Consider the following 27,395-nt stretch of genomic DNA (forward strand, 5'->3'; position numbering starts at 1 on the left):
CCTCATCCCTTCAGGTTATTCTGCCTTAGACACAAAGGCCCTTGGCCCCTGGAGGTGTTTACAGGGGGCCGGCAGGATATGGGCCCGCCGGGACTTCAAAGGGCCCCCCCCCCCTATTAAATTCAATGGCCTTTGCCTGGGGTGACCTCCTCAACTTTGAGTGAGATTAATGCATATCCACAAACACACAGGGAAGGAATTGGGGCTCAGGGCGCGGGCTGGAAGCCCCATCTACGTGTCATCTCACTCCCAACGAGGTTCACAGACCGAGACCACTATTACTGACGACCAGCACCACATACACACAAACAGGCAGACTACTTTGTCAAATAGTTACTTAGAAACAGCTGGCCAACGACCACTCAGTTAAGGTCATGTCTGGTGAAACCCACACTGGGTTAAGGTCAAGTACAGTGAACCAAGCAGGTGGACTGCATAAAATGTATATGTATTTTACATTTCTTAAAAAACAATACAAATGCCAGACTGTGGTTAAGGGTACAGGTCCAAGGACAAGGCAGTGTTGACCACACGTATATGGCTCAATTCATATTGTAACAATTGTTAATGTATATATCATTGAAGATGATTATAACTGCATAGGCTCTTTAAATAAAGATATTCAGGTCAACAATGATAGCAAAATGTTTTTGCAAACCACATTGGTCATGAATGAAATACAATTTCAGTATAACCGTAAAACTCATCTCGGCTGCAAACCAAAACAACCAATGATACACAATAAAAGTGCAATGCCATAATAACACACTCATACTTGCGCAATAAAATACTATCGCTCCGCGGCCAGAGGATTTGAATTAGTTCATCTTCTGTAAACGAAATGTGCTCATGACTTAGAACGCATGTATAGAAAACCAATCTTTCAACATGTAAAACAGTGTAGGCTAATGCTTTCTCACTAAGGCCCGTCCACACGGAGCCGGTTGTTTGGTGAAGCCGCATAAGCCTTGTGCGTTTGGGCCGACCGTCGAGACGGAGCCGGCGGATCCGGTAAATGAAGCCGCACTTTTCTGAAACCATGTCCAAAAGGGTGGTTTCAAATAAAACCGGACCTATGCGGTTTCGTGTTAACGAAATTCGCTGGTGGACGCCTGAAACGCAAACGATGACGTCATCGATTTTTGATTTGTCGCGCCACACTTTTGCCCTGCACAGGCAAGCGCGTTCACCAGGATTTGTAGCTCGACAAATTCGCTGGAGTTGAAATATTTCAACTTTGACGTGACATTCGCGTGATGACAGCCAATCAGCGTTCAACAGCGTGGTCACTGAGTGACATATGTTACGTAACAGCCAATCAGCGTTCAACCGGCCAACCGTTCCCTGCAGTTCTGTTCCTGATTTGTCGCGCGACAGAACTCGGGCGACAAAAATGAAAACGGAGGGGAAAAGATCGTTTTTGCCCATGTGGACGGGGCCACACCATGTACCTATAAGCCACACGGGATCTCTTTCGATCCAACGCGAAGCGCTACCAGAACATGAACCTATTCAAGTACCAGGAGGGTATGTTTGTAAACAGCTCGCATGCTTTATGCGCATGCTCGCCTCTTTTTTTTCCTGGAATTCTGTAGCAGTAGCAGCGCCCCTTATGGGCCTGGAATGTGTACTACAGCAAAAAAAGAAGACGAGGCGAGCATACGCATAAAGCCTGCGCGCTGTTCACAAACATACAGTCCGAGAGGAACAACAAGTAACAAGGCGAAAACGATATTTTCCCCTCCGAACATCCAGAGGAGATAGCCGTTGTTATACCTTTTAGATTGAGCAGAAATACTTTTTAATCTACAGAGTCATTACATTTTTCCAAGGGGCTGTGTTTGGAGCTACAAAAATAATAATAAAAAAAAAACGTTCAAAGCTACTCTAACGTCGCCCAGCTGGTGGGGGCCGATGAAGTCATCGTTTGCGTTTCAGGCGTAGACACGAATCCAAATATGAAACCGCATAGGACCGTTTTTATTTGAATCCAACCTGGGACCTGGTTTCAGAAAAGTGTGTTTTCGGGCACCGGATCCGCCTGGACGGTCGGCCCAAACGCACATGACCTGCGGTTTTACTAAAATCGGCTCCATGTGGACGGGGCCTTAGCCTTTTCATGTTCACACCATGTCTTCTGGCAACTGTGTGTGTGTGTGTGTGTGTGTGTGTGTGTGTGTGTGTGTGTGTGTGTGTGTGTGTGTGTGTGTGTGTGTGTGTGTGTGTGTGTGTGTGTGTGTGTGTGTGTGTGTGTGTGTGTGTGTGTGTGAGAGAGAGAGAGACAGTGCATAAAGCCGACTGGCTCCAACCTCAGCGGAGGGGCTGGCAGGAAGTGCATTCCTGTGTTGTTCACTCAAAGGCTTTCTGCCCATGTGTTTCACAGCCATCAACTCTCAAAACAATGACTTCAGTGCTTCACAAGTAACAGGAATAATATCTGTACTGTACAGGCACATACGCCTTACAGGCAACCAGAGATTATACCAAAACAAAAGCAATCAAGAGACATGTTAACAGCTAACAGTTCAACATCTTCTATGGAGCCACATGGACACAGGAGTGAGACGAGCAGAAAGGACTGTTGTCTTATTATTTCTAACTGAGCTGCTGCTCTGGTGTGTTTCCAAATTACATATGCCAAAGGTCCTAATTTCCCGATGTAACAAGGCTTCCATCAGTACGTAGCATTCAAACGTGAACATTAGGATTGAGCTCTCGTGTTAAGGCGATAGGAGATCCACATGAATGTTTAAAAGGTTTTCACATACCCAACTACAAAAAAGATATTGCTTTACAGTATATTCTTTACATTGCTATGGCCCCCCCAATACAAAGAAAAAATTATAATCGGCCGTAATGAGAGACGGGGAGGAACCTTTGGCCAATATTGTTTTCCAAGGTCTGTTTTTTCCTACTTATTTTGATTCTACTTCCCAAGAAGTAGAAGAAGATAAAAGGCAAACAGTTCTTCAAACCAGAGAGAGAGGGAGAAGTTCAAAGAGTTATCATTAAAAGCTCTGTACTGTCTGTAGAGTGAGTCCTGTCTGTGTCGAGAGACTGAGTACTGTCTGTGTCTGTAGAGTCTGAGTCCTGTCTGTGTCTGTAGAGTCGGAGTCCTGTTTGTCTGTCGAGAGACTTAGTACTGTGTTTGTCTTTAGAGAGTCTGAGGAATGTCTGTAGAGAGTCTGAGTCTGCGTACTATCTGTCTGTAGAGTCCGAGTCCGAGTCCTGTCTGTAGTCAGAATCCTGTCTGTAGAGTCGGAGTCCTGTCTGTCTGTCGAGTCGGAGTCCTGTCTGTCTGTCGAGTCGGAGTCCTGTCTGTCCGTCTGTAGAGTCGGAGTCCTGTCTGTCCGTCTGTAGAGTCGGAGTACTGTCTGTCCGTCTGTAGAGTCGGAGTACTGTCTGTCCGTCTGTAGAGTCGGAGTCCTGTCTGCCTGTCTGTAGAGTCGGAGTCCTGTCTGTCTGTCTGTCTGTAGAGTCTGAGCTGGTCTAAGTGCGAGGTCCCTCTCAATGTGACTCAACTTTTGTGTCAACAGCTCAGTTTAGCCTCTGCTACCGCGTTAAGCTCTTTGGAATGGTATGTGGTTCAGCAAAGGGAGGAGATGAGACTTCAACATTGTTCTCACTTCAGTTAGAATAAAAAGTGCCAAGTGTTTTTTCGTTGCTTTCTTAAAAATAAATAAAAGGCAGGCAACTGGGGGCTTAGGGCTGGGGAGAATGTCAGGGATCTTCTTGTCAGCCCCTTGGATGGGCTTCCCACCAGCAGACAGTATCCACAGAGCGACAACCACCAACCTCCCGCACACTGCCCCACTCATATAGGTGGAGGGTGTCTCATATCCCAGCATGCTCACTGGGGTTATACTCCGTCTCCCCCGCCGACACCTGGGTGATCCTTTGCGTGGAGGCCCAGAGGCGCCGGGAGAACTGCCCGGAACGCACCTGAGTGGATCACACAACATCATCAGCTCTATTCTTCCCCTTTCACAACCCCACAAGGAGCCATGCTGTGTTTGAACAGGCCTGTGGTCGGCCCCTGATCGCTGGGCCTCACCTGCTCTGGCTTGCCGGAACCCACCACAATGAGCTTGCCGTCGTCCAGGCCCACCAGGATGTGGCTGCACTCCTTGGTCACAGACACACTTCTCACAGGCAGCTTCAGGGCCAGAGGGGCCACCACCACATCCAGGCTGCCCACCGCAAACACACAAGAATAAGAAACACCCATAGCACCCACATCACACTACACCAATACATAGAGCACTTACACAAGCTAAGTCATGTTGGGGCACGTTTTTAAAGGTCCCATGGCATGCTACTTTATGGATGCTTTAATGTAGATATTAGTGGGCCCCTAACTCAGTATTTGAAGACGTTCCTGAAATTCAGCCGTGGTGCAGAACTACAGCCACTACAAGCCAGTCACACTTTGAGCTTTCCCAAAACACGCCATTTCGGTGCTACGGCAGGAGTCCAGGGGGCCGGTTGCACCAACTGGGCGTAACTAAGACTGGTCGTAACTGCTAAGTAGGTCTTAGTTACGACCTGGCGTTAGAATGGAACTAACGCCGGTTGCACCAACGGGACTTACGCCTGGTCTTAACTACGCCCGGTCTTAGCCATGCGCGGCCATGTGAATGTTCCATGGTATGCGCATATCACCGCGTTGCTAGGATACCTCGTGACAACAGCTGTTTACTATTTTACTTGACATGCTGTTGGACACCGAAATAAATAATTCATTCATTGTCATTCATCAATTGTGTTAATGCCTAACAATAAAACACTGCAAACGAATATAATTAAAATATGTATTTGTAATGTCTGGTTTACGACGAGCAGGCATTTAGACGGGAATGGTTCTGTAGGAGAGATTTGTTTAATGTGTTGGCCTATATAAAACATATAAACATAGTTAAAACAACATTCACAACTGATTATAAGTTGAGAACGGACTAATCGGCCAGCGATATCTTCCCGACAGGCAGTCGATCTGTGAACACTGATCATATCGCCGGCTGTGCTTTGAAATGCAGTTTAGCGAAGCGTTGCAAGGATGGTGGTAAAGCTGCATTGGATTGGATGTAATTGCTATAGAAACAGCCTGGAATTTCAACTCTACGCCTGCCCCTGACCAGGCGTAGGATTTACGCCTGGTCTTAGTGAAAAGAACGCTAAGCCCAGTTGGTGCAACCGGCGTAACGGTTAGGTTGGACTTAGAACGCCAAGTTACGACCAGGCGTAGTTACGACCAGGCTTACGCCCAGTTGGTGCAACCGGCCCCAGGAGCTCTATATCACATCCATCCATCACATCCATCCATCACATCCATCCCTCCATCACATCCATCCCATCCCTCCATCACATCCATCCCATCCCTCCATCACATCCATCCCATCCCTCCATCACATCCATCCCATCCCTCCATCACATCCATCACATCCATCCCATCACTCCATCACTCCATCCATCCATCCATCCATCCATCCATACATCCATACATATCTATATATAGCCAAAAGCTGTGTGCGCCCCCAGACGATATTATGAATCTTAAACGACTGCGTTGGGTTCTCCGACTTCTCTGGTTCTTCCACTTCCTCATCAATCTGTAGTAGACTGAAACGCGACATGGAGGAGAAAGGGTTTGTTGCCCCGCGATTGTTGACCGCGATTGTCTCCCTTGGCAGCACGGCCGTGGCAGCAGGCAGCGCCAAGGCACCAACGCCTTGGCAGCGGGGCTCCAGCGGGGGACAATCGTGGGCAACAATCCTTTTCTCCTCCATGTCGCGGTTCATGTACTTCAAAGCCAAAGTTCCTTTCCCCCAATTCCTTCTCAACCTTGGCTGAGATAACCCCCACTACAGTCTCATTGTGGAAAGATCAGAGATGTCAGAGAACCCGACGCGTTATGCGCCATAACACCAACAGCAAAACGGTTATCCAAATAACAAAGAAGTGTACAACACTTGCGCTACAGTGTGTGTATTCACACACACACACACCTACACACACGTTGCGCTTGCACATCGTAGCTCATTGGGCAAAGCAGAGAAAGGGGAGGTAACAAAATTCCAATTCGGCGCGTCTGAGCAAAATAGCTGGTGCTCGTTTTACACCATACGCCATTTCGAGCTACTGGGGCACCAAAGGCAGGCTAGGGGAACACATATCAAGGTTGGAAAATCTCATAAAGTGAAATTTTCATGCCATGGGACCTTTAAATGTTAGTTCAATAGAACGTGACACACGCTTTGGAAGTATGCAACATGTGTGCTTCCTTACTACATGCTTTTGGTTTGAATGTATTTTGCCTGAATGGTTTATGGAGATTTTTATAATTCTGTTTAGTTAAAAAAAAAAAAAATCCCTCTGTTACCCGTGGTTACCTGGATAGATGTCGTATTTGTAGGTTTCCCTGCAAGGTGCCCAGGATGACATAGTCTGAGACTAGGTGGAGGGCGGTCACCTCCTCCTCCAGGACCACCCTGGACAGCAGGCGGCCGTTCACTGAGTACACCAACAGGGAGAAGCTCCCCTGCAGAGCAGAACCACAACCATCAACAGATGAGAGAGAGAACGCTGACTGCTGTCATCTGGCGACTCTTCACTCAGGGTCAGAGCATTTATTAAAAGGTGTGGATTGCAACAAACTGAACAACCCCTCTCATCTCTTCCTTTCCAGTCTTTTAGTTATTTAGTCTGTCAAACTATTTGTCGTAGCTTACAAGTAAGATAGCGATTATGATTGTTCATTAAAAATGCATCCTCTCTTGAGTTGTTTATCCTTTCAAAGCTACTATAGAAAACATGTTGTTGCAACATGGCGGGCCCTGTAGAAGAGGACTCCCTACAGAGATACAAATGGCTCATTCTGAGGTGAATAAACGGGGTGCTTCTGGGGTCCAGCTACCTTTGCTGTCTGCCGTCCCTCCAGGGCTGTGTGCACCACTATGTGTCCCTCCGTGCCCACCAGGAGCTGAGAGATGTGGGCAGGCACAGCGCTGTCCCCAGGGGGTCGCAGGGTCCGCAGGAACTGGCCTCGACGCACACTGTGCACTATGACCGTGCCGTCCTGAGAACGAGCACAGCAGCTTTCATGAGGTTGAACACAGAGCACATCCTGTTACAAGTAACTCATTCGCTCTCTAAAGGTCCGTGCCCAGTGCATTCTGAGGATTATCTGGGAATGTTATTGAGGTTTCTAGAAGCTTTTAACCAAAGTGACTTGGAATGAATTCTGAAAAAGCCATTAAGGAGCAGAGAGGAGGAGGTTTGATTAAGGATGCCTCCAGGCAGACTGCAAGCACTGGACCTTGGCTCCAGAACCTCGGGGAGAAGACACCTTTTCACTAGACTTCCCCCTTCAGGTAATTTATTCGTGATTTGATTCATGTTTCAGGAACTCAAATGAACCCTTTCAACCTCTGACCTTTGACCCGGAGGCGGCCATGTCCAGCTCGGTGCTTATGGCCACGCAGGTGACCTCCTTGTCGTGTCCACAGAGCACCTGCACCGGCCGGGGAGAGATCCCACTTGAGAAGCCCGCCTTCAACAGAGAGAGACGTTTCAGATGGTTGCGTAGACCATAGAGTTATACAGTAGATCATCCTCTGAGAGGGTTTACCTGCTGGAGGACTTGCCACACCATGCAGGAGGTGTCTCTGGAGCCCGAGATGAGGTAGATGCCACAGAGATCCAGTGCCAGGCACGTAACAACATCTTCACACAACAGAGATACATACACACCCACATTATTATCAATAATACAAATACTGCTACTATTAAGGAATACGCCACTCTGGCTAGGACCTGTCAATTGGCATTGACAGGTCCTGCCCAGAGTCAGATAAGTAGTTTAATCCTAAATTCCCTTGGTTAGCATTTGCCTTTCCTTTAGCCAACTCCATTGACTTGAATTGTTACAGTAGCCTAGCCCCTGCCCATGTGAGGGGAATATACTTTTAATTACTTAAGAAAGGTTTCCTGTGTGTTCCGAATAGTCGTTTATTCAAAACGAGAGCCAGTACCAACAAAACAAGATGGTTGTTTGTCTATAAACACACAGAGTTGCGCTCATTCCAATAATATTCAGCAATTCCAGATAACCCACCCATTGTAAAGGGGTTGTGCCCCAGGTGTCTGACCCCCTCCCTGACTGCCCCAGAGTCTCACCAATGTGGCGGACGATGCGGCCCAGCTGCTTGACCCTGGCCAGCTGGGTGACGCGCAGGCTGCAGTCCCAGTGCCCACCGCTGAACAGCAGGCGCCCGTCGTTGGACACCACCAGCACCCGGGAGCTGATGTCCAGCCCGGGGGAGAAGGGCCCGCTCAGGAACCGCTGGGTCCTGCAACAGACAGAAAGGGTCAGGGAGAAGACACCAACAAAGACAGAGGGACAGGGAGAAGACATCAGCACACACAGTGGGTCAGGGAGAAGACAACAACAGACACAGAGGGTCAGGGAGAAGACATCAGCACACACAGTGGGTCAGGGAGAAGACAACAACAGACACAGAGGGTCAGGGAGAAGACACCAACAAAAGCAGAGGGTCAGGGAGATGACATCAGCACACACAGAGGGTCAGGGAGGACATTATGAATAACATGAGAGGTACATTACAATAATAAGAGGGTTAATGTGTAAATAAAACGACTTATTAAGAATGTAAATAATAACATTAAAATAAAACAAAAGGTAACTAACAATACTACTGTATGATAATATGACAATAACATTGGATGGGTGTGTTCTCTGAGCACATAGCACTGTGGTGTGATTTTTTTGTCACTGTGTGAAACATTTCTGGAGATGTAAACTGAGCTCTGCTTGGAAAAATGATAAACTGATAGCCTCATGAAATAGCCCAGTTAAAGTATACCACACAGTCCTGAACCACACTCAGCGCTGTGCCTGAGATCCTTTATTGTTGACACACACACACACACACAGACACACACACACACACACAATTGCACTGTACCTTGTTACTCTTTTATCTTCTTGTACTATTTTTTTTTTCTTTTTTGTTGTTAAGGAGAGCTTGGGATACAAAAATGTCATTGCCCACTCTGACTGCCTGTTATGTTGTATATGTATGTGTATTTGACTAATAAAAGAACTTGGAGGCCCTCACTTGGGGTTGGTGACAGTCGGGTCCCTAGTGAAGGTGAAGTAGTTGTTGATGTTCTTATCGTAGGGCAGCCAGCTGTGGGTCCCGACCAGCGCGTTGGCGCTCACCGTCACCTAGGAAACACACAGGAGGAGCCTCTTTGACCGACCACAATGGACCTACCATAGCCATGCTACTGGCGTCGGGGGGGACCTTACCAGGACGTCCGAGCCCTGGATGATGATAGAACGTGTCTGGTTCTTAGGGACGACCGCCTGGACCAGAGGGGTGCCGTCACTCACCACCTGGAGCACGCCCACACACACACACACACACCAAAATATTTGTATGGAGGTAAAGCATTGAATACAGCCGACTTAGGAGAGGACAGTGAACATACCTCCACAAAAGAACGCAGTTTGTCCAGCTGCTCGAAGAGGTTGGGGGGCGAGGGGTCCATGCGCGCCTGGCGTCTGGCCACGTTCTCCTCTGTCATGCGCTGAGGGTGGGGCTCCTGAAACAGGCCCCAACATGGTCAGTCACATCTCCCAGTCCCAACACACAGGCTGCCGCTGATGCTGACACTTCCCAGCTGGCTAACCCATGTGGGGAATCATACATGTACATCTTGATAGCCAAAAATAAACACGCAACTAAAGACACCAGTTGTGTTCACACAGGTTAGAGATTCGAGGACGCCTGAAGCCGGCAGCAAACTTTGAGCAGAGAATCCGTGAGGCAGACCTTCAGGAGCTGACACGGGGTCTGGCCGAAGTGGTTGATCATTCCTTCCAGGGCCTTGCGCTCCGTCTCGTTGGGGATAGCATCCACATCCACCGCCCCTGATGAGAGGTCAGATCAGAGGCTTTATAGATACAGATAGAGGTTAAACATGATCCTCACACACACAAAGCCATCAAACGAAGACACACTAAAACATGAAATAAAGATTATTACTCCCTTGACATGCTTTCCCATGTTTACTGAATGTATTTGTGAGTTACCCTCATATGTGTAGTGGAGGAACACATTCAGGGCTTTTTCTGCTTCCTCTCCCCTCTGCTTGAAGCCAAAGATCAGGTCTATCCACTCATGGAGGTGACTTGACACATGTTCACTCTCCTAGAAACACACACAAACACACACACACAATGTATAAATGTCCCTTGAATCAGCTCCTCGACCTACCATAGGTCATTTTTGTTGAGTTATATATTGTTTATTTGTATGTTTTTTAGAACTAGAACTAGAAAAGGGATCCCAGAGACTGTTGCCTCGGATGGGACCCCTTTAAAACATAGCCAGTGGATTCTCCCCACCATGGTGAATGCATGCTGAACAGGCCCCACTTGTACATATCTACATGCCCTTTGAGCCCCATTGTGGCGGCTGCAGCAGCGTCTCACCAGCGCCTTCCGGTGCTTCCTGATGAAGTCCTCTCTGGACGTAGCCCAGCGCGGCAGCAGCACGTTGTTCACCGAGTCCTGAGAGAGCTGCTGACAGCCCAGGTCAAACCCTGCAGGACATCAAGCACAAGGAGGACGTCAACAGGCGTTTCAAACAATACAGTGAAGCCACCCATTCTACCCTCAAACAAACTTGCTGATGAAGAGTTCCCCTTCAATCCATTCACCCAAGCAAAGAAAAGAAGAAAGAAAGGAAATAATAGATCCCTCCTCCTCCTCACCGTTCATGTTCTCTATGAACTCCGGGAAGTAGAAGAACTCCGGGATCAGCTCCTTGACGTCGGCAGGGCTCTCCATGCGTGCCTGCCAGGCCGCCGCCACCGAGTGGAATTGCCGGTCGGCACAGTCAAACCTACCGACAGACAGACAGACATGGGACACGATGAGGACCTGATGAAGACATAAGTAGAACTAGCGTGGACCACAGGGGGGCCGTGCTGCGGGCCGGGGGACTGACCTGCCGCTCTGCAGCTGGACGTGCAACGTGGTGAAGGGCTCCATGCGGATCATGTAGTGCATGACCCCGGCCGGGTTGGAGTAATGCGTGCCGTAGTGGAACTTCTCCATGGTTCCCGTGGGGTCTTCAAAACTGTCATACCTGGGGATTCACGCAAGATATGGAAACACAGATTCAAATGGCATAATACTGCACAAAACACACAAACACACACACACACACACACACACACACACACACACACACACACACACACTCTATGAACCACTCACTTCTCTCTGACATTCTGGGCGTGGCGAGCGTTCACCACCCCGATGGGTTTGGACAGGTCCCTGAACACTGCCGGGTTCTCCAGGTCCAGGACCTCAGAGGTGTAGTCACAGAGAACCCAGGGGAACTACACACACACACACACACACACACACACACACACAAGTTTAGGCGTAGTCCCAGAGTGGTTTTACATACATGTATAGACACCATGTGTGATCGATTCATGGGTGGTTTCTCACCACCGGGTACTGGGACAGGTCGTTGTATGTGCGCCCAGAGATGGTGTTCAGCTGCATCAGATACTCAAAATTGGAAATCTCCCTGTACACCCATTTCTATTGAAAAAGAAAGAAACACAGGATTCTTACAATGACATTATTAATATTGGACTGGGGGGCTGGATAATCCAAATGAGACATCTCTATGCATATCCATTTGTATAAAAGAGAGGAAACTATTACTATGTGAGACTGGGGGGCTAGTGCGTGGGGTGTTCCCCCTACCACCAGGTAGGGGGAACCCCCCACCTGCTAATTAGGAGCAGATGTTCTTTGGTTCAATCGTCTGCTACATGACTCCATTATAATAGATACATTTTGTATCTCTATTTGGTCATGGGAATGAGTCCCTGGGGGGGGGGGGGGGGAGTCACCTGCGTGAGGCCGGATGCCTTCAGTAGCTCCTGGGGCGATCGAGAACCAAAGTAGAAAAGATTCGGAGGTCTGAGCCCAAGGATTCTAGAGTAGACCTTATTCCGCACCTTTGGGGGGCGAAAGGAAGAGGACAAATGATCCCTTGAAGGTCAGTACAATTATTAAATTTACTTCAACTATTGCTGCTAGGGGGTCCTTTAATGGGGAGCTGGAGGAGATAGGCGCCCCCACCTTCTTCCTGAAGTTGATGAAGTAGTGGGCCTGGTCTATGAAGAAGAGCTCCAGGGCGGACCGCCGCAGGTTGTAGCGCCTCAGATGGACCTCCCTCAGCTGGGATAGGGGCCTCCGGAAGTCAAAGCCGATCCCTGAGAGGAGGAGGACAGCTACCACCATTACACCTCCCTTCTACTGGAGCACTGTCTCTTCTACAAAACCTCCTCTTGGTATCCCTTGTGTATTCTTACCATCTTCAGTCTCCTCCTTCTCGCTGCTGCCGTCGTAGAAGTAGAGGTGGTGTGTGGTGACCTCCAGACGACCCGAGACCACCGCTGTGATGGTGATGAGCTCACAGTCTTCCGACAGGACCAGCTTCTCCTTTTCGCTCTCCTCCTCACCCCTAAATAAAGTAGTAAGGATCACGACTAATGCTGACAAGAGGCCCGCGTAATTCATTGACCAATGCAGCAACTGACAACAGGCAATACAAATGTGGGGAGAAAAAAGCTAAAGAGCTGACTTGTTGTCCCAGAAGATGACATCCTCGTCCCCCAACTGGTCGTCCTCCATGTCGCTCACTTTGACCTCCTTGGCCACAGCCAGGGTCAGGAGGTCAGAGCTGTGAGGGCTGTCGGCCCCTACGTTGGATCACAACAACACAATCCAGATGTAGCCAACAGTCTCTGCACACACACAAACACACACATACACACCTCCTCCTAGGGCCAACATACCCATGTTGTCCCTCAGGGCGCTGGCCTCGCTGTGCGTGTCATGGTTGTAGTTGGGCACCAGTTTGAGACGCATCTTTGAGTAGGTCTCCGCGCTCGACAGCTTCCAGTTGATCTGAGGCTGAACCCTGCAGCAGATGGAGAGGCGGTGGGAGGAATTGCAAGCCAGGGGTCTAGCCCGCTAAATATAGCCTAATAACACACAGAAAGAAATAGTACCCAAACATTGATATTGTGGGAATATGTGTGGCAATATTCAAATGCACTAATGGCAAGGTTGTGGTGCAGCTATACAGTGGGACACTTATCCACAGGAGGACGCATCGGCAAGACACAACGGGGGTGTCTGATGATTAATGCGTGAACAGGCAATATACAGATTTATCCTTTCATCTATATGTGTCCAGATACTAGATGTGTCCAGTGGTTACATTCAAATACAGTAAAGGACGTTTCTTGCCCAAGTAGTTGCTCTCTTTAGATGCAGAACTTCATCATTCATGGTTGACTGAAACTATCACGATCCTGTGAAGGCAAATTGTTTCCTAAAGAGTGGTGGGGGGGAAATGACATGTAGCTTCCCATACTTGTAGGCCCAAGCTCCTCTCTCGCTGGTCAGGAGCCTGCGCTGACACTTCCAGTGGCGCCACACCACCCCCTGCTGGCTGGAGCTGTGCTTCTGTTGGTTGAGGTACCTGCTGTTCTCAGAGCGCACTCTCTTCCAATAGGGTTCCACGACTGCTTCCTGTTGATCACACACACACACACACACACACACACACACACACACACACACACACACACACACACACACACACACACACACACACACACACACACACACACACACACACACACACACACACACACACACACAATGAATCTCAGTGCAGGTTCACACAACCAAGCTTTTGTTGTGTTGTCCTCCTATATTATCAAATTGCTTGAAAGTGCTCTGACCTGGAACTTGTGCTTGCTGTCTGATTTGTCCTTGTCTCGCGTGAAGGCCGTGTTCATCAGGTCGTCGAAGCAGGAGTTCCAGAAGTTTGACATGATGTCATGGCTCCTTCCCAGCGTGTCCAGCTCATACTGCTCCATGACTGGCTTGACCTGTCCACGGCCAAGAAGAACGCAAACACAGTCAACATTATAGGCCAGAAGTGTTGGGTTTCCCATAACCCATGTTGAAATACGGCAAGTATGCACACACCCATCGATGTTCATTGCTTCTTGATAGTACATTACTGAGGACCGACATCGGAGCATTATGCTTGGTTGAGGTAGTAGTAAGTAACTTGATTGAAAATAAACCAACAAGATCATGATAAATCACACATTCAATCATGCAAACGTGCAGAACAACTCAAAGACCTGACTAGGGCAAAAGTTAAGGCGGTGGAGCAACCAGTGTTTATTTTTGGAGTCAGTGTAAGCTTACCGTACTTAACACGGCCTCAAGTAGGGAGGTGAGAGCATGTGACCGATGTATTGCAGTGCTAGTGCCCTGGTGAGGGCCCCCAGTGGTAGTGCTGTACTGGTGAGGGCCCCCAGTGGTAGGGCCCTGTACTGGTGAGGGCCCCCAGTGGTAGGGCCCTGTACTGGTGAGGGCCCCCAGTGGTAGGGCCCTGTACTGGTGAGGGCCCCCAGTGGTAGTGCTGTACTGGTGAGGGCCCCCAGTGGTAGGGCCCTGTACTGGTGAGGGCCCCCAGTGGTAGGGCCCTGTACTGGTGAGGGCCCCCAGTGGTAGGGCCCTGTACTGGTGAGGGCCCCCAGTGGTAGGGCCCTGTACTGGTGAGGGCCCCCAGTGGTAGGGCCCTGTACTGGTGAGGGCCCCCAGTGGTAGGGCCCTGTACTGGTGAGGGCCCCCAGTGGTATGGCCCTGTACTGGTGAGGGCCCCCAGTGGTAGGGCCCTGTACTGGTGAGGGCCCCCAGTGGTATGGCCCTGTACTGGTGAAGGCCCCCAGTGGTAGGGCCCTGTACTGGTGAGGGCCCCCAGTGGTAGTGCCCTGTACTGGTGAGGGCCCCCAGTGGTATGGCCCTGTACTGGTGAGGGCCCCCAGTGGTAGGGCCCTGTACTGGTCAGGGCCCCCAGTGGTATGGCCCTGTACTGGTGAAGGCCCCCAGTGGTAGGGCCCTGTACTGGTGAGGGCCCCCAGTGGTAGGGCCCTGTACTGGTGTAGGGCCCCCAGTGGTAGGGCCCTGTACTGGTGTAGGACCCAAGTGGTAGTGCTGTACTGGTGAGGGCCCCCAGTAGTAGGGCCCTGTACTGGTGAAGGCCCCCAGTGGTAGTGCTGTACTGGTGAAGGCCTCCAGTGGTAGTACTGTACTGGCAAAGGACCCAAGTGCCCTGCTGTACCTGGTGCTGGTAGAAGCTCTGCCACTCCACTGTGTGGCAGAAGGCCTGCAGGTCATGGGCAAAGCTGGGGCTGCCGTTGGTGGGAGGCAGGTTGGGCAGCAGGCTCTGCAGGCTGACAGGGTCGGCGTGCTGGTCCAGCAGGGTCCGCACGATGGGCACCAGCTGAGAGAAAATCTCTGAGCTCCTGTTGTCGTCGCTGCAGTCTTTTGAACCCGCTGGCCACAGGGGGGCGCCCAAGTGGCCGAGCAGGAAGCAGACCTCTTCCCAGCTCAGACACAGTACCGTCTGCAGCAGGCTGTGCAGCTTCACACAGGCCATCACGAAGACCTACGGTGGTAGTATATACACTCATGAACATGATCTTTGGTGAAGGAGTGCTCCTTGTCATCCTTGTTGTTTTAACTATAGTTTTTATCAGATAAAAAAATATATATATTCTATGACGAAGATAACCTTGTACAGCTTCATGTCAACCTTTGTTAAAAGCCTCACTTTCGTATGTTTATTCTGCAAACCGGGCGATATAATACATCATATCATCTATAAATAAAACAACGGCACGGTTATTTTATTTCAAGACTGTTTGTCTATTTTAAACGAGACATTTAGATAACAAGTGGTTCATGGGTAAGCTGATGTACATGAAAGTGAAACTCTATTGACCCCCCTCTCCATCTAGCAGTATTCCATCTAGCTCTACTTTAAAGTTCATGCACCCCCCCCCCCCCCCCCTTGGAGGAATGCCAGCAATGTCTATGAAAGAAAAAACATACATTGTTATTACCAAACACCCCTTATCTGAGTGGCCGATGAGCTAAAATAGAAATACCACGTACACACTACGCTGAGCGCAGGCGTGTTTGCACGCACACGCACATACATATCTTCGGGAGTTGTGTACGCACACGCACGTACCTGGGGGTGCTGCTGCTGGATGTAGCCCGTGATGATGCGCAGGCCGATGCGGGCCATCTCGCGGAGCTCCGTGCTGCCGGGGCCGCTGCTGTGCCAGGCCTTCAACCTGTCCAGCAGGTTCACCACCCCCTCAAAGATCTGCCACGCACAACGGCTGTCAGACCAACGCTACACAAAGCCCTCCCCAGACTGGTTTCCACGCATTTAACCGATGGCTCATCAGCAAACAACACCCAAGTTATCAACCTTAGGTGAATAGTGGCATGCGATTTCCCATTACTAAGAATTGCCCTCCTACATGACATGCTATTTGTGATTCCTTGAATGCCTTTGCATAACAAGAAACACTTCACGAGGACTACAAGGCAGAGTCTAGCTGACTAAAACCTAATCTGTCTCCAAATGTATTCATTTATTTGTGTCCTAGACTCACCTTCTCACTCCACAGCGCATGGTTGTCCGTGCCCTCGGCAAACAGGAAGTCCTGCAGCAAGCGGAGCAGGCGCACCAGGCTGGGGCAGAAGGGCAGAGAGACCCCCTGGGACTCCCTCAGGTCCGACAGGGACGACTCCAGCATCATCTCCAGCAGACTGAAGCACGCACACACAACCTTGTTTAAGGATCCTTTGAAATGTACCCCGTACGGTACATCACTTGCCTACCTTTGATGACATCTCAGATGAATGACAGTTTGACCCCATGAGAACCTCACAGGCACCTGGAAGCAGTGGTGACCCCAACACTGACCTGCGTTTGATGTCATCCGGGGGACGGACCAGTTGGCAGGACGAGCCCAGTTTGGTGAGGACCGAGAAGACCTGTCCCCTCTCCCTCCACACCACGTCCTCCATGCCCTCGGCCGCGCTGCCCGTCCACAGCACAGAGAAAACGATGTTGGTGAGGAGGTTGCACAGCTCCTCCTCAGGGCTCTGCTGGAACACAGAGAACACCATGTTAGTGAGGAGGTGGAACCTCCTGCTGGAACACACAGCGACAGGCTTGCTGAGGCTCCAACACACTGCAGCACTATGGGAACTTCACCTCATCACGGATGAGAACTCAGGGATTACCACCCAAAGAAGGTCTTAAAGGGTGATGATTTGATCATATCTGAAAGGCGATGAAAAGAGGTACCAAACCAAACTAAAATAAAGGGATAGCACCTCATTTTGGGTGGTGCCCATTTGCTAAAATTTGTCTCAGGGCAGATGGGGTCACTTCCAAATACAATGATCTGCGAAGGCATGACCTGTGTTCCATGCTGTCCAACACTTTAGTTTATGTTTATTGATATTTGATTACCATTGGAAAGGAACTTGCACTAGCTCCACAACAGCTGTGCTAGTGCGCCATCCACCGAGGACCTACCTGGAGGTTGGATGTGTTGGAGATGGTGTCAGCCGTGGGGGGGTCGGTTCCATAGCTGGTGTCATCCAGAACGTTTGACAGACTTGAGCTCTTCCTGGTTGTCATGGGGGGGAAGGCCTTGCTGTGATCCAGGGGGGAGGGGGTTTCTGCTTGGCTGCCTCCGGGGGTGAGGGTCCCGGGGCCGGTGTCACCTATGCCGCCCAAATCCATCTCAAAGGGGGAGGCACCGAATGGGGAGAGGGGGTGGTAGAGACCATCCTCGCGGGGCAGAGGGGAAGGGATGTCAACGGCGTTGGAGAAAGATGAAGCGCAGCTATGATCGAGGGGGTCGCTATAGCTCTTCAGTTTGGCGTCACCACCTCTGTCAACCCCGTCACCCTCATGAAGGAGTGCCAGGGAAAGGGCTGAGAAGGATATCTCTGAGATGTCCTCCTGATGGTCCTCTATGTACTCCTCGGCCTCCTGGGCCCTGGAGGCCCGATAGCTTGGCAGGGAGTCTGCCTTCAGGTCCTCGACCAGGCACTGGTCCCTAGAGGCCCGGTAGCTGGGCAGGGAGTCTGCCTGGTCCACCATGTCCCTGCGCAGCGGGGGGTGGGCCCCTGGGGCGTCCAGGGACCCGTGGGTGCCCGAGCCCCCCAGGCTCGCTGCGTGGGACTCGTAGGACTCCTTGACGTAGAGCTTGGTGAGCACGTCCTGCCAGCCGGGCTGCCGGGCCAGCTGCCTGAGGTAGTCCCCGTGGGAGTGGATCAGGTGGAAGAGCTGAGGAACAGAATGAATCATTGAGATGATTCTCCTCGGTGCTCCCAAACCCAAACTCCCAGATTATGAACAACATAATGTTGTTTATCTTTGAATAGAGCTGTGTTGAAAAAATCGATTTTCCGATTTTTAATCGATTCGCATATTAATGACCGATTATCGATTCGTACGTCCAAAGATCGATCTTTTTAATAAAAAAAAATAAAAAAAAATTGAATTTTATAAGTTAAAAATTTATATTTGATATATTCCTGGAAAATATTCATGGGATTCCCCTGTACACTTAGGGTGCTGCATATTCTTGAAAACAAATCTTGAGTGTGGTTTTAGAACAGATTTGAACATGCTCATATAGACGCCATTCAGTGCTTTTACAGTTTAAAATGTTCTGTTCTTATGTTTGCACTTTAAAGAAAAATGCTCAACGTTTACATTTTATACTTCCAGTTTCAGTACTTCTCAGTTTATTAAGTGTGAGCAGTTTTAAAATAAAAATGCTTTTGGTAGCAACCGCTTTTGGGTGAATTCTTAATTATTTTCAAGCATAATAATAATGCACTGGTTAGTGTCCCAGTAGGAATCCACTGTTGCAGATATAGTCACCTCAATGATGTCCTCCATTTATTGTCCTGAAATATCTTTCTTGAAGGTAGATTGACCCTTAACCTTTTCATCAGTCTTCCAGCCATCAGTAACTACCAATACTTGTAAGATTTGCTGTTTAATATTGATATAATACTAGTTTTAATATGTTGCTTCTCTACACAGTCATGAAGTGAAGGAAACGGTTCAAATACATTTTACATTTTTAATAACATTAACCCCCGGATCGAATCGAAATCGGATCGAAAATCAGATCAAAATCGGATCGAATCTGAGAAAATCGGAAAAAATCGATTCTGAAACTTAAAAATCGGAATCGAATCGATTCTTGAAATTTGAATCGAAACCCAGCTCTATCTTTGAATAGATAAGAACTCAGGATGTAATGACCAACCACCTTTTCCACCCCATGTTAAAAGTATTTCAGTCAGTGTGGAAGGCATTCCATTCCATCCCACAAGATTACAATACTAATAACATCATGAGGCCTGGTATGCTTTTAAAGCAAGCAACAGTCTCTGGGTACACAAGTGGAATCAAGTTTGGGTTCAGATCCCAGACCTCCTATGCTTTGTCCCACCCCAATAGCCGGTTTAATTTAGAAGAATTTAACAATACAGAAGCGGCATGTTGTTTCTTTAAAGGCTCTGCAGAGACACTGTTGTGGCCAATGTTTTGAGTTTAACTGCTAATGGAAATTTTGTACCTTTTGTAAATTGTGTTGGATGGCGTAATGGGTTAATGTAATGTAGTGCCTAACGCACACTGACACACTACACCTGGGATAGGCATGGTGTACCGTTACAGTAAAGGTAGCCAGAAGATCAGGACAGGAGCATGTGCCGACTGGACTTACCTTGCGACTGATGTCCAGTCGAACCGAGAGCTCTGCCCTTTGGGATAGGTAGACCACAGACAGCAGGTCCCTGAAGTTAGGACTGATATCTGCATGGGAAACAAACAAGAAACATTATGTTCATGGCCATTAGCCATTTAGTCTCTTTCTAGAAGATCTCACTTTAACAACACAAAAGATATCACCAATTTAGTTTCAGTGATCGCGGGTCCCACTGGCGAAGGAATACTTTTTTTAATTACCTGTAGACATGACCTGCTTGTATAGAAAGCGCACGGTGGTCAGGGTAACGGGAATCTCTCCTATGTTACAGACCAGGCCGCAATAGCCTATGTCTCTCAGCTTCAGCCGCTGCTTTGATCGGTCGTTGATTCGCTCGCTCTTCAGGAGACAGTGGAGAACCTAAAAAACAAACAAGAAAACAATGTTAATAGAACCAAGCACCCTGAACCAATTCCTGATGGCTAATCTTGCTTTCCAAACCAGTGCTCTGCATGCTACATGCAATTGTCCCAAATATGAGCATTGTTATAACAATAACATTTGATCTGTACATTTATATATGTATAATGAAATCATTATATCATTATAATCATACATATATATTACATGCTAAAAATAAAATAAACAGAATTATATTCTATCCCATCAACAAAGATGGCCGCAGTCCAAGTGAGCAGTAAGGAGGAGTCAGAGAGGGAGGAGCAGCCGCACCTTGAACACCCTCTCCCGGGCACCGTCCCCGAAGGCAGGGTTGAGCAGCAGACAGTAGAGCTGCTCCACGCCCCACTCCAGCAGCACCGCCTGCGTCTGCTCCTGCGGCGAGCTGCCCCTGATCAGCTCATACAGCACATCCAACGCACTCACCACCTGGAGCAGAACCACAGGTTATTCCCAGGACACCGAGGGGGGAGACCTGACACCTGTCGGGCTGGGCAGACTAAATCAGACCCAAGGACATAAGCCAGCAGGCTGTGGTGGAGCAGACCTACCTGATGCTCCTCCGCGGCGGAGAGGATGTAGGCCAGCAGGCTGTGCAGGCCCTGCTGACGAAGCTCCTCAGGGCCCCCACGCCCAAGGAGCTCCGTCAGCAGGGCCATCAGGGAGGTCCCGATGCTCTGCTTCTCCTCCTCAAGAGGACTTCCGTCCTTCTCCACGCTGTGGAGGGGATTTAGCTGACACTTTTAGCCAAAGTAACCATTCACGCACACATTCACGCGCCGGCGGCGGAGTCTACGATGTAGGGCGACAGCCAGCTCGTCGGGCGCAGTTACAGTGGAGGCCTCTTTTCTTCCGACATGCATTTCAGTGTGTAGACACTGTAAACCTCTGATGATGAAGACAGTGTTTACCTGTAGTGTGTCCGGACGGTGTCCAGGATGTACTGCACGCCGTACTTGCGCTGCATGCGCTGCTTGCCGTTCTTGATCACCGAGGACAGGTACTGCACATGGGCTTCAGGAGAACACCACAACGTTTGCGTTAGGTTTGACATTTAAGAAGTGATTCATAGAAGTCAAACTGAGGAAACGTAATTTAATTGGTAACACCAACTAAACCAGCAGACCTTTGCTTGTCATCAGAGCCACGGCCTGAACTGCAAACAATATAACGTATTCCATCTTTCCGATGCAGAGTGCTCTCAGCCTTTCCGTATTTCTCCTAACACACATTTTACATACTTTATTTGATTACACATTACAAGTCAAATTTTCAGTTTCTACGATTCAGAACACATTAATACAGGTCAGCACATTGTTATGTAACATACAATTTCAGGAGTACAAGAAACTTCTCCTATTCTACGTAAATATGCTTCCTATTATTGAAGAAGGTCATTTACTAGCCGTTTGGCTCTTGTTTTTGAAAGCCCCCAAATGCATAGTCCACGGGTCACCAGCCTATGAACATGCCCCTAGACCACTAACACAATATATTGGCAGTTGTAACCAAGATTGTCAATGGTTGGTATCAATGATTGATATTTTAGAGTCTTAGAGTCCTCCATAAACAGGTCAAATGGGCACGACACCTCAAATACCCCAACTGTTCCTGGAAATCTGGTGTGTTTGGAATTCCTAAAAAAGTCTTTGCAGATGAGTTAAACCATTTGTACTGTACAGTTGTGTGTTTGAAGAACTTTTCATCTGCCACACAGGGAATCTGAGCAGCAATGAGGTCCACAAGTCTGACAATTTAGAGACCTTTAAGTGATGGGCGAATGTTCATGATGTGGGCTACTGACTCAAGGTGTTGAGGGGTTTCATGCAGTATGCAGAGGGGTGAATGGATGGAAGTTGGAGGACACACACACACACACACACACACACACACACACACACACACACACACACACACACACACACACACACACACACACACACACACACACACACACACACACACACACACACACACACACACACGGCAGCTTTTTACAAAAAAAAAGGATCTTGTCTTATGATAACAAGACTGTGTACCTTACCCAGACAGACAGAGAAGTGGCTCCTGGACCAGAGGTTGAAGTCAAAGAGCAGGTACTGGTACAACTGGTGCAGCAGGGGGCTGTTGCCCTCGCTGAAGGCCTGCTCCACCAGTAGCTGACACGCCAGCAGGACGTTCATATCCATAACATTCCCAGGGACCTAAAGAACAGGACGGAAGGCCCCGAAACATAAGTACACTCCCTAAAGTGGTCTGTACCACAGTAAGACATGAAACAATGATACAATATCGGTGCATCAATTGGTCAACCTTAGCTTCAAATTTAGTGGTGCAACGGATCACGGATGATCCGGGATCCGTACAGATCAACCCCCCCCACCCTCACGGGGGGGGGGGGGGGGTAACTTGCTTGACTTAACCATTAATTTCTTCATGTCTCCCCTCCCGCAGCGACACAGTTGCCCATCCAAAAGGATCAAATAGGATCAAGTAGGGTTTGCTTCACCATGATTGTGTAACTTGGAAACATGTTGGATTGCAGAAGTAAAGTTTTGTTCAGAAGAGCTTCTCCTCCGAGCTGTACCTTGGCCAACATGGCTCCGATGGTGCTGGGCCCATGGCAGTGCAGCAGGCTCTCTTGATTGACAGGATGGTGACGAATCAGATTCTTCACCATCAGAAGGAAGGCGGCGACGCTGTTTTTCTCTAGCCTGGTCTCTGTCAACACACATAAGATAATGATGTCACCTCCACACAGTATCTGAGATGTAGCACCAATACAACAAAGCCCTATTTTAGATCTCAAAGTCTATCTTTCGCAAATTACAATCTCATTCACTATGTCTATGTCTGGTTCATTGACCTCATCGTAAAAGCTAATTATATTACAGGGTTCTTAAAGAGCAGGTGAGGCCACATGGTATTGACCCACCACCTATCCTCTGGGAGGACCCTAGCTATTGCACCAGCCTCCTGCTACACTGCACAGAGTATAACATCACACACAACAGCAGCAGCATCAAGCAGACTATTGAACGGCGGCTGAGGAACGGACCGGAGGACCTGCTCAGGGGGAGCAGCATGGCGACGCGGCCCCTGGACGAGGTGAGCTCCGGCCCCAGCAGGTCAGAAGTCTCCTGGGCCCCGGAGTCTGCCTGCTCCGCCTCACACACCTGCTCCAGCAGGGGCAGTATCACCCCCATGCCCCCCACCACATTCAGGACATCCTGCAAGGGAGGAGACGTGTACACACACACCAGAAGTAAACACAAAGCAGTCATGCTTTAAAGTCTTGTAAAAGGATTTTGGGCGGATAATCCCCTGGATGGAACGACTCTGGAATGGTATTTTCTCTGAAAAACGTTGGAGTTGAGATGTCTTTGAATGGAGTAAATAGCTGCATTAGAAAAGTTACTTAAGAAGCAGAAATAGATCGATTTTATAGACGCAACCGGAATGGAATTCTAGCAATATAGTCATCGTCATCTAGTCATATTTAAAGAGGGTTCTAACTCTATAGGTATAGAGGCCCTGATGAAGGATCTGTTGATATGATGCAATGCTCCAATTCAGGAAGATAATCCCTGGATTAATGACCAGCCACACCCTGATCTAAACATAAGCACCTTGATGTCCCAGTTCACCACCCTGTGGCCCGTCAGGCGGCCGTCGTAGGCATGGTGGGGGGACAGGTCCAGACACATCTGGCTCTTGAAGGCCTGAGGACAGAGGACAGCCGTGCTGTGGATGCTGGTTGCCAACAACAGTGTTTGGGGCTGCAGTAGGCTAATGACAGATTGATGGGTCTACCTGGGGCGTGTAGTAGAGCAGCAGCTTGCTGTTCAGCTCAGACATTTCTCCATCCTCTCTGAATAAAGGCACATGGTTTGGCCCTGGGAGAACAAACGAAAACGAATGATCATCTTAAACATGTTTGGATATTGACAGTGGAATATGTGTCATCATATAACTCAACTCCCAGTGTGCAGTTGTGGATTTGTACGTACTTTATTTTTGCATATTTCTAAGTATATAAGTTCTTAATAATAATAAGTACATTAATAACTAGAATGCGCTTCCCACCCAAAACCCACCCAATCTGGCAACACTGCCTGCACGTCGTCCACGCTCTAACCTCAGCGTAAATCAATCAGAACAACTGAAATCGACATTGATATGGAAAAGAAAAAGGAAATTCGTTTTTCAGATAATTGAAGAAATAAGTGTCTTGATTTGTTAAATGGTTTGATCAAAGGTTATCGTTGAAAATTCCTCAAGTTATGATGTCTGAAGTACTCGAAGTGTCAGAGAAGTTACATTGACTCACATTGTAATTGTTGAAAGAGTTGAAAAACACAGAGATGGCCATCATGTCGTTAGAGAGATGGACGTTTTGATAGTTTAATGGTTTCTGTAGCTGAAAGTATGCAAGAGTAGTAATATCCTAAAAAAACAGGCAAACTGAATAAAGAAAACTCTTGAAGAACCGTAGATGTGCTTTTAGTAACAACCACACTAACAATAGGCCTGGTGTGATTCCTGTTCTACTGAACTTGATAAGTGTATTTAAACACTCTCTACCTGCAGCATATAGAGCCTTAGCGAGGTGTCTGTCCAACTCCATGTTTATAAGGAACACCAAGATATCCCACAGTTTTCCCCTGTCACTCTGCAAGTCCTGATCTGAATACAGGACTTGAAGTTCAGACCTCAGTCTCCCTGAATCAAATTGATGGCCAACTACCAAAACAATATTCAACTCGAACAAGGAAATGTGGAAATTCTATTAAACTGAAACAATGAATTGTGTGTATAAGTGTATGAAATGTACGATGAATATTGTCTGGCAATTTCGCCAAGCAAATAAAGAAATAGGTTGCAGTTTGTCTTTCAACTCGCTTGCAAAATACTCAATGGAACTGAGGACTAAATCAAACGGCATCTCAGTCTTTCACAGACCCTCCAATCATCACGGAGAAGCCCAGCGTCCAGGCCAGCCCACTCCTCCATTCACCCCCAGAGACGCTGAGCGTCCGTGGGAGGGACATAATTAAAGCATTATCCAATGACCGTCGGTTTCTACTCTATGCAGCCCTATTGAAGTCAATGGACGCTGAGTTTCAACAGGCAAACGCACTGTGACGCTACGGGAATGTATGAGAAGGAAATCGAGCCAGTCGACCTGCGATAAGCAGCTGATTCTGAACGAACTCGTCTTCGAGATGGACGTGTACTAACACTTTTTTAATCAATGAAATGTTAACTCAACAGTATATATTTCACAATTCATTTTTTTAAATTTTAGGGGAAGCCAAGCTTCCCTTATAGTCTTGGAGAAATCGGCACTGCTGTAGAGGGCCTTAGTGGGGCTACCTGCAGTGTAGAGGGCCTAATGGCGCATTTCCACTGCAGGGTGCGGAACGGATCGGATCGCAAAGGTGCGGGTCGGATCGCGTTTCCACCGCCAAAAGTGGGCGTGACCCGGACTTTGCCGTACCCGTTCCGACCCCATTTTAGGGACTCCTCCGTTGCGGTACCCAAAACGAGACCAGACGCCTGAAAGGGTACCCTGGAATTCTAGCTACACCCCCCCTCCGTTGATTGGTCGACAGAATCGTCACTTCCGGGTGACGCGGGGATAAAAACAAACAAACAGTAGCCTCGAGGTATTATTCTTTACAATTAACATGTCGCGTAAAAAGCTTGCTTGGGCGAACAAGGAGGTGGAGACGTTCGTCTGCATTCTTGCGGAGGAAGACGTTGTTTACGAAGTTTACGTAGCTGCCGCGGCGATCGACATCCGGCCTACCACCAAGGGTACTGTCGGCAGTGGAAACGCGACCTCGGAACTGAGCTGGGCTATACCGCCCCCTCCCTACCGCACCTTTGCGATCCGATCCGTTCCGCACCCTTTGTCTCGTTTTGGGTACCGCAACGGAGGAGTCCCGAGAATGGGGCCGGAACGGGTACGGCAAAGTCCGGGTCACGCCCACTTTTGGCGGTGGAAACGCGACCCGACCCGCACCTTTGCGATCCGATCCGTTCCGCACCCTGCAGTGGAAACGCGCCATTGGTGGGGCTACCTGTAGAGGGCCTTATGGCGCTTTTCCACCGGCGGGTACGCTTCGGACCCAGCACGCCTCAGCCCAGTAGTGAGGGCGCGGTATAACCCAGCTCAGTTACGTCTTGCGTTTCCATCGCCGACAGTACTGTTATCGTAGGGCAGGGTTTAAGCTGTAAGGCGATAGCCGCGGCAGCTACGTAATTCGGCGTTTCCACTGCAGGGTGCGGAACGGTTCGGTTCGCAAAGGTGCGGTAGGGAGGGGGCGGTATAGCCCAGCTCAGTTCCGAGGTCGCGTTTCCACCGCCGACAGTACCCTTTAAGGTAGGCCGGATGTCGGTCGCCGCGGCAGCTACGTAAACATCGTAACCAACGTCTTCCTCCCCAAGAATGCAGACGAACGTCTCCACCTCCTTGTTCGCCTAAGCAAGCGTTTTACGCGACATGTTAATTGTAAAGAATAATACCTCGAGGCTACTGTTGGTTTGTTTTTATCCCCACGTCGCCCGGAAGTGATGATTCTGTCGACCAATCAACGGAGGGGGTGTGTAGCTAGAATTTCCCGGGACCCTTTCAGGCGTCTCGTCTCGTTTTCAGTACCCCAACGGAGGAGTACTGAAAACGAGGCCAAAACGGGTACAGCTAAGTCCGGGTCACGCCCACTTTTGGCGGTGGAAACGCAACCCGTACCGCACCTTTGCGAACCGATCCGTTCCGCACCCTGCAGTGGAAACGCAGCACTAGTGGGGCTACCTGTAGAGGGCCTCAGTGGAGCTACCTGTAGAGGGCCTCAGTGGAGCTACCTGTAGAGGGCCTCAGTGGAGCTACCTGTAGAGGGCCTCAGTGGAGCTACCTGTAGAGGGCCTCAGTGGAGCTACCTGTAGAGGGCCTCAGTGGAGCTACCTGTAGAGGGCCTCAGTGGAGCTACCTGTAGAGGGCCTCAGTGGAGCTACCTGTAGAGGGCCTCAGTGGAGCTACCTGTAGAGGGCCTCAGTGGAGCTACCTGTAGAGGGCCTCAGTGGAGCTACCTGTAGAGGGCCTCAGTGGAGCTACCTGTAGAGGGCCTCAGTGGAGCTACCTGTAGAGGGCCTCAGTGGAGCTACCTGTAGAGGGCCTCAGTGGA

The 27,395-nt window shown here is 49.1% G+C and overlaps 1 protein-coding gene across 5 annotated transcripts in view; it reads right to left on the bottom strand.

The window, feature by feature from the left end:
- Positions 1 to 3,366: 3,366 nt before the first annotated feature.
- The window catches only part of nbeal2 (neurobeachin-like 2), a 40,290-nt gene continuing 16,261 nt past the window's right edge, over positions 3,367 to 27,395 (bottom strand). For 4 of the 5 annotated variants that reach the window (XM_030371173.1, XM_030371172.1, XM_030371174.1 and 1 more), the window contains 39 exons: positions 24,022 to 24,104; positions 23,838 to 23,930; positions 23,267 to 23,438; positions 22,796 to 22,929; positions 22,253 to 22,412; positions 21,120 to 21,222; positions 20,760 to 20,925; positions 20,482 to 20,637; positions 20,010 to 20,169; positions 19,768 to 19,856; positions 17,550 to 18,308; positions 16,929 to 17,113; positions 16,615 to 16,771; positions 16,182 to 16,319; positions 15,267 to 15,593; positions 13,870 to 14,019; positions 13,497 to 13,654; positions 12,913 to 13,037; positions 12,699 to 12,816; positions 12,427 to 12,578; positions 12,194 to 12,327; positions 11,962 to 12,069; positions 11,549 to 11,644; positions 11,309 to 11,433; positions 11,037 to 11,177; positions 10,801 to 10,931; positions 10,520 to 10,629; positions 10,118 to 10,235; positions 9,858 to 9,955; positions 9,514 to 9,627; positions 9,332 to 9,418; positions 9,138 to 9,247; positions 8,176 to 8,348; positions 7,628 to 7,722; positions 7,433 to 7,549; positions 6,914 to 7,075; positions 6,390 to 6,538; positions 4,055 to 4,190; positions 3,367 to 3,942 (listed from right to left, as the gene is read on the bottom strand). In XM_030371173.1, coding sequence (XP_030227033.1) covers positions 3,835 to 3,942; positions 4,055 to 4,190; positions 6,390 to 6,538; positions 6,914 to 7,075; positions 7,433 to 7,549; positions 7,628 to 7,722; positions 8,176 to 8,348; positions 9,138 to 9,247; positions 9,332 to 9,418; positions 9,514 to 9,627; positions 9,858 to 9,955; positions 10,118 to 10,235; positions 10,520 to 10,629; positions 10,801 to 10,931; positions 11,037 to 11,177; positions 11,309 to 11,433; positions 11,549 to 11,644; positions 11,962 to 12,069; positions 12,194 to 12,327; positions 12,427 to 12,578; positions 12,699 to 12,816; positions 12,913 to 13,037; positions 13,497 to 13,654; positions 13,870 to 14,019; positions 15,267 to 15,593; positions 16,182 to 16,319; positions 16,615 to 16,771; positions 16,929 to 17,113; positions 17,550 to 18,308; positions 19,768 to 19,856; positions 20,010 to 20,169; positions 20,482 to 20,637; positions 20,760 to 20,925; positions 21,120 to 21,222; positions 22,253 to 22,412; positions 22,796 to 22,929; positions 23,267 to 23,438; positions 23,838 to 23,930; positions 24,022 to 24,104 — 5,897 coding nt within the window. In that variant the 3' untranslated portion in view covers positions 3,367 to 3,834. The remainder of the gene's footprint in view (positions 3,943 to 4,054; positions 4,191 to 6,389; positions 6,539 to 6,913; positions 7,076 to 7,432; positions 7,550 to 7,627; positions 7,723 to 8,175; positions 8,349 to 9,137; positions 9,248 to 9,331; positions 9,419 to 9,513; positions 9,628 to 9,857; positions 9,956 to 10,117; positions 10,236 to 10,519; positions 10,630 to 10,800; positions 10,932 to 11,036; positions 11,178 to 11,308; positions 11,434 to 11,548; positions 11,645 to 11,961; positions 12,070 to 12,193; positions 12,328 to 12,426; positions 12,579 to 12,698; positions 12,817 to 12,912; positions 13,038 to 13,496; positions 13,655 to 13,869; positions 14,020 to 15,266; positions 15,594 to 16,181; positions 16,320 to 16,614; positions 16,772 to 16,928; positions 17,114 to 17,549; positions 18,309 to 19,767; positions 19,857 to 20,009; positions 20,170 to 20,481; positions 20,638 to 20,759; positions 20,926 to 21,119; positions 21,223 to 22,252; positions 22,413 to 22,795; positions 22,930 to 23,266; positions 23,439 to 23,837; positions 23,931 to 24,021; positions 24,105 to 27,395) is intronic. The other variant, XM_030371176.1, reaches the window with a different exon arrangement.

Source organism: Gadus morhua, chromosome 11 (genome assembly GCF_902167405.1).
Source record: "Gadus morhua chromosome 11, gadMor3.0, whole genome shotgun sequence".
NCBI lineage: Eukaryota > Metazoa > Chordata > Actinopteri > Gadiformes > Gadidae > Gadus > Gadus morhua.